Below are 15,390 nucleotides of genomic sequence, written 5' to 3'. Positions count from 1 at the left end.
TACCAAGTATGCAAAGCTAGTTCAACATTCAAAAGTCAATTAATGTAATCCATCACATGAGATTAGCAAAGAAAAATCATAGGATCATATCCATAGATATGGTTATCCAGTAAAAGCATCTGACAAAATCATATCCATTGATATGGATATCCAATAAAAGCATCTGACAAACTCCAACACCCATTAGTGATAAAAAGTCTTAGCAAACTAGAAATAGAAGGGAACTTCCTCAACTAGATAAACTAAAATTTAGGAAACTAAACATACTCATACCATAAAATCCTACAACGGCATTCCTTGGTTTTTACCCAAATGAAAATTGAAAACTTGTGTCTACACAAAACCTGCACAAGGATGTAATTTACAGCAGCTTTATACATAACTGGTGAAACTTGGAAGCTACCAAGATGTCTTTCAAAAGATGGGGCATCTGGGTGGCTTAGTTGGTTAAGTGACTGCCTTCGGTTCAAGTCATGATCCTTGAGTCCCAGAACCAAGTCCTACATCAGGCTCCCTGCTGAAAAGGGAGTCTGCTTCTCCCTCTGACTTTCCCCCTCTCATTCTCTCTCTCTCTCTCATTCTCAAATAAAAAAAATCTTAAAAAAAAAAAAAAAGTCCTTCAAAAGATGAATAGAAAACTGAACTGTGGTACATCCAGATAATGAAATATTATTCAATGTTAAAAAGAAATGAGCTATCAAGGCATAAACAGAGATGGGATAACCTTGATGCATATTACTAAGTGAAAGAAGCCAATCTAAAAAGTCAACATACTGTATCATTGCAACTATATGGCATTCTGGAAAGGCAAAGCTCTGGAAACAGTAAAAGAAACAGTGGTTACCAGGAGATAGGGGAAAAGAATGATGAAAGGCACAGAAACTTTTAAGGGCAGTGAAACTACTCTGTGTGATATTATATAATGGTGAGCACATGTCATTTGATACATTTGTCCAAACACATAGAATGTATAATATCAAGAATACACTCTAATATAAACTATGGACTTTGAGTGATCATGATGTGTCAGTGTAAGTTCATCAATTTTATGAAATGTACCATTTTGGTTCAGGATGTTGACAGTATGGGAGGTTGAGAGTGTGTGGAGGTAGAAATGATATGGGAAATCTTTGTACATTCTCATCAATTCTGCTATATACGTAAACTAAAAAATAAAGTATTAAAAAATGAAAAACTGAGGAAATTACCTGCACCTAATACCATAAATGAAAAAATTATTATCCCTATAAGATAGAGATTCTAAAAATAAAGAACACAAAAAAAATGGAAAAATGGGCAGGAAATATGAACAGAATTCACAGAAAAAAGGTTCTTAAATATAGGAAGATGTCCAACTTCACTCATAAGAGAAACACAAACAAAAATTATACAAACACAATTTTTTCTGATCAAATTGGCAAAACTTTAAAAATCTGACCACATATGCTAGCAAAGCACAGAAGAAACAGGCTCTGTCTGCTGGCAACAATGCAAAATTGTATGGCTGTGAAAAGAATGGTCATTATTTAGCAAAATTACATAGAAAATTTACCCTTGACACAGCAGTTCCATTCTTTTTTTTTTTTTTTATCTCTCCCTAAGACACACTAAAAAACAAAAACAAAAACAGAACAAAACAAACTCCCCATCGCTTCTCGGCCTTTTGGCTAAGATCAAGTGTAAAACAAACTCCCCAAACAAAAATACAAGTGCACAAAGCTATTCACTGCAGTTCTGTTTGTGGTAGCAAGACTGAAATAACCTAAATGGCTGCCAGGAGAAGACAGGTTAAACCATATGTGGGACATTCATACAATGAAGTACTATGTGAATATAAAAAGGCACAAGAAGTATCTCTACATATTCCTATGGAAGAGTTTTCTAGATACAGTAATAAATAAAAAGAGCAAGATGACAAAAATGTATACAGTATGCTACCTTTTATCTAAGAAAAAGCAAAAATCCCCCTACATGAACACTAATTTGTATATGTACCTATATACATATATGTGTATGTATATGTGTGTGTGTGTGTGTGTGTGTGTGTGTGTCAAAGTGGCAGGAGGATCCAAAAACTATTAAAAGTAGTTACCGATAGCGAATAGGGTAGAGTAACCAAGAGATAAAGGTAGACTTTTCAGAATGTAACCTGTTTTGGAGATTTAACTTTGCAGCTATGTGAATGTTTTATGATTAAAAAACAAAATGAAGAGGTGCCTGGGTAGCTCAGATAGTCAAACACCCAACTCTTGATTTCAGCTCAGGTCTTCTTCTCAGGGTCATGAGTACAAGCCCCATGATGGGCTCCATGCAAAGCATGGAGCTTATTAAAAAAAAAAAAAAAAAAAAAAAAAAATCAAAAAGAAAAATAAGCCTTAAAACAAAAATCAAAATTAAATGAAGCAACCCAACTAATGTAACAATTTTGTGGTTCAATCTCAGAGAAGAACTGTTTCATGTGACTTGACATATAATAACTTGATTTTATATCCCTAATAGATTTTACAGGTGTATTTCCCTAATGAGATATACCCTAAGAACTACAAAGAAATCTTAAACTGTTCTCAGTGATATTATCATTAGTGATATTATTGTTAATTGTTATTCTGGAACTGTTAAGCATAAGATAATGCAACTGAAATTCAACAGGGACTATAACATATTAGTATCCCCACAAGGACTAAAAATAGTGTCAAAAATTAGTTGTCCATTATCTGAGCCTAGTATACAAAAGGGTTACAATCCAACTCATTCTCTCTCCATCTTACTGTCCTAGAAAGCTCAGTTAAGCTTAACATGTCCCCTCCACTCATTCTTTTGGTCTTCAAATCCTACTGACTCTACCTCAAGACTCTGCGTTAAATTTAGTTCCACTGTGTTAAATTGGGTTCAGATTGTCCAGAACAGCCCTTTACAACAGAAATATGATACATATATAATAATATGTACATATGTAATTTGGGATTTTATTGTTTCAATATTAAAAGGAGAAAGAAATGGAAAATTAAAATTCTGGTAACATCTTTAATCCACTATATCCAAAATATTGTCATTCCAACATATAAATATAAGAATTACTAATGAGCTATTTGGTTTTTATTTTACATCATTAAGTATTTGAAATTCAGTATGTATTTTACACTTACAGTACATCTCAATTCAGACTAGCTACATTTCAAGTGTTTAACAGCCCCAGTGGAGCACAGACCCCAGGCCACCAGGGGTTCTCAACACTGGCAACACATCACTTTTCATTTATTCAGTGAGTGAACTTACTAGTTCCAGGGTCTGGAGGTGAATCTATGAATAATAGATCCCTGGCATATAAATCTCTTTTCTCTTGCCAAGCTCTGACTGACACATTAAGATTATTCACAATCTAATCTACCTAATCTACCTCTTCAGCCCTCACCTCAAATTCACATGCTATAATTTCTATACATTAGGCATAGAGCTTCACAGTTTCTCAAACACACTAGTCCTTTAAAACTACTTATTGTTACTGTGTTGGTTTTCTCCTCTTTCTAAACTTTCACCACCCCCTCTTTCATCCCACTTATCCTTCCTACACTCAGTGCAAATGTCATTTCCCTCTGTGAAATGGTTCTCTGGTTCCCCAGGCAGCTATTTATTCCTTCCACTGCAGGTTTTGCTCCTCTCTCTCTCTCATACTACCATACTCTATAGAATTACAATTTATCTATTTATGAATTTGTCTCCCCACAAGATCATGGGTTATCAACCTCGTAACTCAAACACAGTGGAGCTGAATTCGGGGGCAGAGAAGGGGTAGAATTACAGTGAGTTTGCACCTTAACCTCTCTTAGCTACTCTATGTTATCTAACCTGCAGCTGCCCCTACCTAAACTAGATCTGACTTTCCCATAGAAGTCAATTACATAAAGATCAAAGACGTCTGTGTTGCACTAGGAATGTATCACAGAAATGCTCAGCATTTGTTATCCTGTCAGATCACTCAAAATAATTAATACCTTGGTATCCTAGCTTACTAACACTTTTCCCTAAGTTTGGATAGGGAATTTCCTAAAACCTGATCACTCTTGTTACTATAACCCTTAGGTCTGCATGATACTCACCACCTTAGAGGGCTTTCTCATCTAGGGAAAGTGAGAATCAGGCTTTAAGTTCCTTGATGAAATGGCCAACTCTGTCTACTAAACTGATATGCTGAACATATAAACATTTATGATCAGAAACACACTTAGATTTAGACATCTGTTAACAACCTAAATCTCCAATACTGATGTCCATCTCCTATTAAGAGCATAACACCAATCTGTATTAGAGAGGAAAAGCCAAGAGTTATTCTAATACTGTACAGGCCATTTATTAAATAGTCATCATGGATCAGCCACTCATGTTACTTGCTTTACATATATTTTCTTCACAGCAACACACTGATAGCGCTATGGCCTCCATTTACAGATAAGGAAACTGACAGCAGAGTTTTAAAAAAAATTCCTAAAATAATGTCTTCAGAATATGAATTCTAGATGTTTGCCTTTTGAACTATAGTCCATTTAGTGCTCACAGTGACTCACAAAAGCCAACTATTAAATTTTTAGGAACTGTACAAGCCATTTTTAAACACATCTATGATTAAAAATTAAATCCTATAAGCTAACGATTACACAAATAATAAAAAAAAATTAACTATTATTCAAAACTCACTTACTAAATATTTCAGTACATTTTACTCTTGAGGTTGATTACATTTATTATGTGTGTACGTGTGAAAAATAAATGGTGTGAAAACGAGTATTTTTCCCAACTTTGTATTCAGTGATACCACTTTGCTAGCTTGAAACTGACCAGGATGGGAGCATTTATGCCAAAGAAATTGGTAAATCCTACAAAGCATGGCTTTTTTCCCCAAGTGGCTGTTAAACATTACCAGCAAATCATGGAGTTCATTCCTTATTCTGAGTTAATCAGTTATTCCAAAATACAATACACATGCTCAGCCCCTATCCAGAAATTCTAATTCAGTAGATCAAGGATAGAGTATCAGCAATGTATTTCACAAAAAGCTATCTCTCCTCCAAAAGAATTCTTATATGTACATTCTTCTAGCTGAGAACTACTATCTGAGAATTCTAAACAGTATTATGTATCATCAGACATTAGAAAACTATATACTTAAAAGTGTATTACTTTAGGTTCCCGAATTTAAGTCTCTACAAACTATAATGTAAAACTGTAATGCAGCTTTTTAAATCAAGGATCAAAAACTGTTATAAGCAAGCCTCTATGTAGCTTAAATTATCAGAAAGGTTTCTCTTTAAACAATTCAATAATTTTAATAAAAAGATTATGAGACAACTAAGATATCCACATAAAAAAGAATAAGGCTGGACCATAAACAAAAACTAACTCAAAATGGATCAAAGCTAAAGCCAAAGCTCAAAGATTCTTTGAAGAAAATAAGGCATGAATCTTTGTGACCCTGAATTAGGCAATGGTTTCTTAGATAAGACACCTAAAGCACAAACAACAACAGAAACAGATAAATTGGATTTCATCAAACTAAAAATATTTGTGCTTGAGGACATCAAGAACATAAAATGATAACCCACAGAATGAAAGAAAATTTTTGCAAATCATAAATAAGGAATTTGTATCTAAAATATAGAGAGAGTTGTTACAAATCAACAATAAAAAGATAACCCAAAATAAAAAAAGGCAAAGATCTGAAAAGACATGTTTCTAGAGAAGATATGCAGATGGCCAATAAGCACATCTTATTGTTCAATATCACTGACATCCAATATCATTAGCCATCAGAGAAATGCAAAGACTACAGGAAGATTACCACTTCATAACCATTAAGACGGCTCTAATCAAAGAGTTCAGTAACAGCAAATGCTGACAAAGATGTAGAGAACTGACATCCTCATACACTGCTGGAAAGAATGCAAAATGGTATAACTGCTTTGGAAAACAACCTAGCACTTTCTCAAAAAATTAAACATAGAGTTAGTATATGACTCAGCAATTCTACTGTAGATATAAACCCAAGAGAAATGAAAATACAGGTCACTCAAAAAACTATTTATGGATGTTCACAGCAATGTTATACATAAAAGCCAAAAAATGGAAACAACCCAAATCTTCATCAATTAATGAATGGATAAACAAAAGGCGATATATTAATACAGTGGAATATTATTTGGCAAAAACAAGGACTAAAATATTGATATATCCTAATAATCTTTCAAGAACCTTGAAAACACTATAGTAGGTGAAAGATCACACGACAAAAACAAAGCCAGCTACTGCTTGACTCCACTTATTTGAAACATCCAGAATAGGCAAATCTAGAGTGACAGTAAGTGGCACAGTGGTTGCGTAAGGCTGGTGGTCAGTCAGATGATACATGTATAACCATTAAAGGTTTTTCCTTTGGATAATGAAAATGCTCTAAAATTGATTGTGGTGATGGTTGCATGACTCTGAAAATATACCAAAAAACCACCAAACTGTATGCTTTAAATGAACAAATTGTATGTTATGTGGATTATATCCCAGTGAAAATAAATTTCTTTAAAAAAAACTAGCTGAGGACAAGATTTCCATATCTGAAACACTGATGTTTTCTTTTATTCAATGAACTGTATCATAAAATAGATTTCTCTTTTGGTTTCATTGCCAGGAAATTCACCATTAAATTTTGTGGGCACATGAGCTTCCCTTTCCTTAAGTTCTCTAGTTCAGTTTCTGTCACCACCATGCCTTACTTTCACTGTTTTAAATTCTAAATGTTCTACGATAACCCACTTCAATCTTTCTTGGAAACAAGCAGGATATGATGGCTGGCTGAATTCTGAAAATGTAACAATACTTTTAGATACTCATAATGCCCTCCAAGATACAGAAATCCTATGAAGTTCAGCCTGAGCTCTGCTAACCAATTCCCTTCATCTTAACTACCACCAAGGATTGATTCAGAGAATTATGAGTTTTCCCAGAGGACTTTTTTTTCTCTACATTACATTATCCATATAAAACATTATACTGTGGTATTACACATCTACCATATATTTAGCACACAAGATAATAACTTAAATGGAACATAAGTAATAAATTACTACTGAAATTTAACTTTGTTTTGGGAAATTCATTCCTACCCTAACAGGTGAGGATGAGTCCTCTGTATTTCGTTTCTGGGACTCAGTGTCCACATCTTGGCGCTTGTTCTTCATTCTTTCTCTAAGATCCCCTGTAGGTCTTTCTGGTGACCTTTGAACCAGAAAACAAAAACAAACAAAACAAAAAAACAAAACAACAAAAATCTATATTTTTGTAATGTTTGTAAGAATATATCTATAGAAATAACTCACGAGTCTCAATGTTTCTTTCCGTGGCTCCTAATGTTCAGAAAAACAATTAATTTGCTTTGGCTTAAATATTAATATATAAAAAATATGAGCATCACTTACAAATTTTCTCCCCATGACAATCAGAAATGTATACACTAAAATTCCATGGGGTGGCAGGTACTGGCGACATGAATAAGAAACTGTATGTGAGCTAAGAAAAAGGAATTTGTAATTAACAGTTTAATTTGTTTTCCTAAAAATCACATAAAGATATTAGTTATATTTGAAAGTAAAAAGAAGGAAGATAAAGTTTTAAATCACAATGTTGTAAAATTAATCAAGAAGCAACAGTATTATCATGTATACATTCACGTGGCTGGATGCAACACCGACAACGGAGAATTACCCATCTTAAGAACCACAGGATACAGAGGAGTTTTGTGTTATTCTTCTAACTTTTCTTAAAATTTGAAATTATTTCAGACCAGAAAATAATTAAAGGATTCAAAGCAAGATTTAGGCGGAAGATTTCTTTTTAATTAAGAAAAATCGTATACATTTATATTCAACACTCCTAAGCATTCATAATTCATACTGAATATGTGAAAAATGGCTTGCCAATTATTTTTATACCATTATTAAGTGAGAAAACAAAGCAGACATGGAAAACACATTGCCTTTAATGAGTATTCCTTGAATATTCTTTTAAAAAAGGCAACAGAAGTTAAGGAGTGGTGTGTCCCTCATTGGCCACCAAAAAATGCTGTATAATATATTAATATTTTTTAAGGATAAGTATATAAGGATAAGTATATAATTTTTTAAGGATATAAACAAATCACATAAACATTTGCATCTATTTCAAGTCATAGTTATCAATCAAATCAATTATTTTATCAATCAATACAAGTTACATGATTAATGAAAAAATAATTTCAGTTAATTCACTTTAAAGGATCTCATTAATATCTATATGCACATTTTACAGGACTATATTAAATGTTTTAATAATAAATCTGAGTTTAAAAGTGGAAATTATTAAAAACCAGTACTTAAATGTCTTAAATTGTAATTATGATGAGCATGTCCATCTTATGTGTCCTGGCCTCCTTTATATAATAAGACAATTTATTAAATATATATATATTTATATTTATACATATAATATATATAATAAGAAAATTTTTATTAATTAAAACCCTAAGCAGCGCCTAACAGAGTACTCTACATACAATGAATGCTCAGTAAATGATTTATATATTTTGTGACAAAGTATTTCTGAAATACACTGCTTTTCTTTCCATCTTTGAATCACGTTATGAACTGTATTTTCATCCCTATAAAAAAAGGAAAAAAGGAAATCCAAAGGGGGTTATCAAATGGAAAACATGCACAAAATAACAACAACAAAAAATCCTTTATTCTAAGTCTAGTAATGACACTATTTTTTTTCCCATTTTAGATAAATTTCTCTGCCATTTTCCTTAAAATTACCTCTTGTATAAAAATTTTGTCAGTTAATAATAAATTTCACAGATGAATTAAAGTATGTATTAAAAGTGTTATAACAGTATGAACAAAACATTAAAATTACTGGAACACTTTCCCTAACTGTATATTTATACAGATAATTAAATGTATGTTAGGAACTGGTTTTCCCACATTAATAGAAGGCACAGATGACAATCTAAATACAAATAAAACAGTATTCAGCATCACAAGTAAAGTAAAATGTACATTTAAGTGAAAAGAAAGTCAGATAAGGGTCTGAATTTTAAATTCTCTTAAGCTTCAAAATCTATACACATTTAAAAAGAATTTTTAAAAAATCTGCAAATGCTAATGTTCAGTTTTTATAGTATTGCTGTAACCAAAGCAGTAAGCACACCCAGTTTTAGGACTTTGTTAACTATTTGTTTACCAATCAAGTTTAAACTGTTTTTGTGTCTACATATGTTACATATTTAACACCATAATATAACCATCATGAACTGAACTGAAAGAAAAATGAAAGGTCTTTATTAGGAAAAGTTTCATTTAGCTTTGTCTTTATCAAAGGCAAAAAGATGTTCCTAAACAGATAATAGGACCTTTATCTACATGTAAGTACATGTTTTCATTTACATTAATACATTGTGATAAGGGATTTGGCAAATGCATTTTAATGTACAGAGGTTGCAGTAGACGGTCTCATGTCATTAAGATCTGAATTCAGAACATTTTAAAAAGCTAAAATTATATCCTTGTTAAATTTTATTTTTTTAAGAGTTAAAAATAGTCTTTCCTCAGTAAAAGTAAATCCATGAAATTCTGCTCTTAAACCATTTTAAGTACATAACTAGGTGTGGGGGAAGTAAGTCATATGTATATTATAAAAAAAAATCTATTGGCAAAAACAGTAAATACTGAGCAAATAATATTAAAGCATACATTTTATTAATCTCAAAATGAACTAAAAAGATTTTGTTGATCTTTGACTATTGATAAGACCACCACCAAAAGAGAAAAATCTGATCAAATACATGCTTGTATTTCAGATTTTTATACTAGATAAATTACAAAAGCCATCTTCTAATATTATACGAACAATTCAAAGTTCTTAATTTACCTTCTATAATTGCTGCTATAACCTTTACCACGGGGTGAAGGGCCATGTACGAATCTACATGTGTTTCCATAGAGGCAGTTGCCAGTCTTCAGCCAGTTACGGCACTGTGTCTAAGAGACAGATATTACTATGTAAATTTCATATTTATTTCTGGAAAAAAAGATGCTAGTGGGACAAAATTAAAACAAATGCTACCAAAATTCCAGCTACCCTGAGACACATTATTCATTCCCCAAACAATAAAAACATCAGGACAAAAAAACATAGAAATTATTACTCTTCACTCCTTTATGAAACTCAGTTTTAAAAATTTACCAAACATTCCGACAATACAACAACCTGTTCACCTTATGATGCAAGTCAGTATTCAAGAACAGGATTAAAAGATAACTCCTGTGACTGAGCTAGTGACAACTCACCTCTGCTGTACTGCCAGTGCTGGGTCCAAGCCTCTCAAACACACTGGGTCTTCGGGATGTGCTATCAGATATGGTCTTGGTATTTTCCACTGTGACCTTCCTTCTAATTTTTGACATTTTGTACTACTTTAACCAAAAAAGAGAGAGGCAAAACTGTAAAATTCTTCGGCTTTAAATAAACTGAGCTCATAACTTATACATAGATAAAGCTGTAGATAACACTGTAAAACTGTGGGGAATTTTTCTCAGGAGAAAAAAGGCATAGGAAAGGTCATGGGTAAACAGAGGGTATCTTCTAAGGCATGCCACACTAGTGAACTTGTAACAATGCCAAAATCTGTTGGCTAGAATTTTTACTCTTCTGCAGATGAAAGAATAAGATTCTACTTGCACAATTTTCATAGTACATTCAACCTCAGAAAACAACTATAAAATGTTTAGTTTCTAATTTCTTTATAAAAGTTTCAAAATTTAACTATCTTTTAAGGAAAAGTTGTGCTACCATTCTCCATAAGATAGTTAACTGGAAAAGAAAGCCATGTCAAAGAGAATGGGAAAATAAAATCAGGTGAGAATTTTACTGATAGTAGAAATTATGCTTTATACAGCTTACAACATTAGATACATTCCAAAATCAGCTTGGGAGAAAAATGCAAACTATTTAATATTTTCTCTATCTTAACAGAGCTTGAAAAAGAACAGTCTAACCAAGAACATTTATTTTCAATAATATAAAGAAAATTCAATGCTGATAAAATGACTTTCTTTCAAATAGGCTACAGAAAGAGAAGTCAAGATGTTTCTATAACTTATAATATATTGACATAAAAGTCAAAGATACTAAAAGTGATGAACAGGCTATCTTATTATTATTAAAAACAAGACAAACTGTAAAAATATTTTACTGAAGTAAATAAAACATTTAAAACTAAAACCATAACAAAACAAATCTAAGTATACAATCAGGTGACTCAACTGGAAATGAAAATATCAGATAACAGTATTATGATATATGTTAGAGAAAAACATTAAATTCTAGATCTAGAAAAAATTAGTACATCACTGTGGGAACTGGGTAAGAACTGCCTAAAAGCGGGGGGGGGGGGACTAAACCATATCACATTTCATATAATACAATTAGTTGAAATCTTATCAATAGTCAAAAGTTACTAGAATGAATGGTAGCTAAAGAAGTAAAAGTTCCATTTGTTATAGAACTGGTCTCCATAAAATTCACAAATTCAAGAAGTTCTTTAATGTGGTTTCAAAGTAAAGACATATCACTTGAAAGGAAATTAAGTCTTGATAGTATCAAATCAAAAGTTCAAAATATTATAAACAATATTTGGTTTAGTTAAGATACTTTTCAGTTCACATTTTTAAAAGAATCTTAAGAGTAAGGACAACATTTGACAAATGAAGATAATAAATCAAGAGGAAAACAGGAAATGATATAATATGGTAGTTTTGAATTAGAAAAAATGTATCTTATTCTTTAATATGAATACAATCATTTCAGTAATTATTTTTAATGACTCAAAGAAGTTGGAAAATGACTTTACAAATCTTTAAGAATTAACATAGATGTCACATTAATGAGTAAGAGTTTGTTGCAACATAAAACCACCTATGTATCAACTGTTCTCCAAATAAGGAACAATACAACCAACCCTACATACAACAGTTAGTACTATAAGATAATCTTTGGTTTCATTCTCAGCCCAAATGTGAATTTACAGAGTAAAATTTGGTAAAATTTCATATGTTCATTTGATTTACCGAACTGAAAAGTTCTTTATAGAATGGAAGGCCAAGATAAATGGAACTGAAAAAGCATCTTCTAGAAAATTTAAAGCTTTGATTAACTGAGAAAACCACTTTTTATAATTTATACCTGAGCAGGAATCAATAAAAAGTGAGTATGTCACACAAAACAGGGAAAGTTTAGAACAAAAACAAATGTTCAAAGTCTTATTATGTTACTATAAATATTAATAGAGAGGTGTATATTATAATCTTCATCCACTAATTCCATTTTTAAAACATTTATTGGGGTGCCTGGGAGGCTCAGTGGATTAAGCTTCTGCCTCGGCTCAGGTCATGATCTCAGGGTCCTTGGATCGAGCCCCGCATTGGGCTCTCTCTCTCTGCTTGTTCCCCCCTCCCTCTCTGCCTACTTGTGATCTCTCTGTCAAATAAATAAATGAAATCTCGGGAAAAAAAAAAAACCATTAATAACTTTAAAACTGAGTAAGTTCTGAAAGTTCCTTATTAGCTCTTATTAGTTATTTAGAACTTGGAAAACAGGCATACTATCCCTCCCACACTGTTTTATCCTAACCTTACATATTTCCCTCCACTACCAACGGAAATAGCTTTGCTCCCCAAACTCCTATACAGCTGCAGCATGCTGCCACTCCCAACACACCCTCCTCCAAAAAAACTAATGATAGTGCTTTCCATTATTAGGGCAACAGCTATTTATTATTGTTCCTGAAACAATGGTCATCTAGCATCTCCTTTCTTGTTTTTCTGAGGGCTCCACATATTAATCTACTGTTTCTCTTCCTGCTCTATTACCTGTTGCTTGGATCAGCACTCCACTACTCCCCTGACCTACCCCTGAAAACCATAGATTCTCTCTAATCCTAGATCACGAATATAAACTTTGAAGATTTCAAAAGGTTTGGACTACTATGTCAAAAACAAGTGAGGACCGATGGGATCTTAAAACCCGTCCTTGTATGTATCCCTGCCACTAAAAAAGTACCTTCCTACAGAGACAAAATTGCTTGTACATGTGACATCAAGAACTACTCAAGATTCACCTACATAGTTACTGTCACTGGAACTTCACTTTTAGCTACTGTTGAGTCTTCCAACTTAGGGAAAAACAGCAAAGTAAAAGTCATATTCTCAGCATCCAACATTGTCAGACTTCTCCTAAAATTGCACTGACTTTGAGTACCAGGTCTATGTTATAGGGAGGTCATAGGAAAAAAAATCTGAGGCAAAAGGGAAAAAGTAGGACTTGAAGTTTTCTAACTGAAAAGAAGAGGAATTCTTCTGGTCATCTATCTAGGAACTTCTACCAGTAGTCAGCAATAATAAGTTTTTGAAATATTATTACGGAAATATTCATGACTGACAAAGATAAAATGCTTTATGCTTATAAAGAATACAAAATATAATATTTTAAATACTATTTGTCTAAATATATACACATAATCTGTAATACACCAGAAAAACACTTACTCATATGTTCATTTATTAATTTAAATGTATGTTACCAAATAAAATGACTTAATTAGAATTTTCAATCTAAAAATTTGGGCCCTCAAAGGGACCCAAATAAATACCACAATCTAATAAAATATAGATTTAACTAAGGAAGGGATAAAAACCTTTTTTTAATTAATATCTGAACAGGCTTCAATGAGCAAATGCTTCCAAGTATGTAAGAAAAGTTAGAAACAATAAAATAAAAATGTAAATATTAAAGTCTAGCACCTGAGTGGCTCAGTGAGTTAAGCCTCTGCCTCAGCTCAGGTCATGATCCCAGGGTCTTGGGATCAAGCCCCACATCGGGCTCTCTGCTCAGCAGGGAGCCTGCTTCCCTTTCTCTCTCTGCCTACTTGTGATCTGTCTGTCAAATAAATAAATAAAATCTTAAAAAAATAATAATAAAGTCTTCCCTATCTCAGAGACTTTAAATCTTTTCCCTCCAGTTTTGTTTTCAAATTAAACTTTGATTTCAAGGTGTCATTACACTTTCACCCACATCATCATGTCTTTATATCTTTTCCAAATACCATCATTATCAAAGCCCAGGTGACACTGGTGAAAGTCTATGGAGTTATTTTTCCCATTTCTCCCCTCCACTTGAAGAGTAAATAAATATCAAGGTTTTTATGATATATTTTCAATTGAAAAAAAAGGGGACAGAGTTTGAACCTATTAAAATAAAACGAGGGTCTTAATAAATGGGAACAGTTCCCTTTCTCCCTCCAAAACTTAAAATATCACAGTGTACTCAAAGCTCCACCCTATAAATATGGTTTTCCCCTAAGAAAGGGGAAACATACAAATGATCAATGATTCCTGAGGCCTAAATCCTAAAATCTTGTCAATAAAACATGTATCAATTCTAGTATCCTCATTTTAATCCATAATTACATCTTTTTGAGGCCACATCTTTCCCCAGCACAAATAAAAACATGTATCATTTTAACCTGGATAAGCCGCAGCATAATATTAGGAAACTGTCAAGTAATTAAACAATTAAAACTACATAAATGCACTAACTAGTAGAATAAACTCTTATCCACTGAAGTTCTAAAATTAAAAGGTTTATATTAAAAAATAAGGTCTCTTCCTACTTATACTTCATTTTTTTAAAGAAAAAGGTTACGTTTATTTGATGCACAGTCTGGGAGAATATTTCTAAAAAATAACTTTCTAAAACAATCTTACAGGTTGCTTAAAGACAGACTAAAACAAAACCAAAAACAAAATAACAAAAAAAGAGACTAAAACAATTCCAACTTTAATTCCAAACAGAATGAACAGAACTACACTGACTATACCACTATGAGCAAGGCAATACTGTAGCACTGTGCAGAAAAAAAAATTGCTAAAAAGACTATGAACAGAAAATAGGCAATGCTAGTAACTACTATAAAGTGAAATAAACAGAACTGCAACATGCATTCTATCAAAAAAGAATAAAGACACTTTAAATAGCAACACCAGTTAACTTTCAACTGTTATTAAATATCTACTTAAATAGCTCCAACTCTACATGAAGGTGGGGGAGGTGGGGAAGACTAACATCCACTGAAAACCAACTCCTCAAATAAATGTCAATTAAACAATTGTGCTGCCTATATTTAACCGCCAATGCAGACTGTAATACAAACTAACACTTACAACTTACTAAAATTCTAATAACTTATACAGAAGTGAAAATACATCCACCTGATTAATTTTAGTATTAATTTACCAATATGAAAATAGATTGATT

At 32.3% G+C, this 15,390-nt stretch overlaps 1 protein-coding gene across 7 annotated transcripts in view; it reads right to left on the bottom strand.

Moving 5' to 3' along the window:
* The window catches only part of ZC3H13 (zinc finger CCCH-type containing 13), a 97,817-nt gene that overhangs the window by 80,886 nt on the left and 1,541 nt on the right, over positions 1–15,390 (bottom strand). For 6 of the 7 annotated variants that reach the window (XM_046028294.1, XM_046028296.1, XM_046028301.1 and 3 more), the window contains exons 2-4: positions 10,368–10,493; positions 9,949–10,058; positions 7,149–7,260 (exon numbers count right to left, since the gene is read on the bottom strand). In XM_046028294.1, coding sequence (XP_045884250.1) covers positions 7,149–7,260; positions 9,949–10,058; positions 10,368–10,484 — 339 coding nt within the window. In that variant the 5' untranslated portion in view covers positions 10,485–10,493. The remainder of the gene's footprint in view (positions 1–7,148; positions 7,261–9,948; positions 10,059–10,367; positions 10,494–15,390) is intronic. The other variant, XM_046028295.1, reaches the window with a different exon arrangement.

The sequence above is a fragment of the Meles meles genome, chromosome 14 (genome assembly GCF_922984935.1).
Source record: "Meles meles chromosome 14, mMelMel3.1 paternal haplotype, whole genome shotgun sequence".
NCBI classification, from domain to species: Eukaryota; Metazoa; Chordata; class Mammalia; order Carnivora; family Mustelidae; genus Meles; species Meles meles.
Note: the sequence above shows the minus strand (reverse complement) of the source record. Positions and strands in the feature narration are given on the sequence as shown.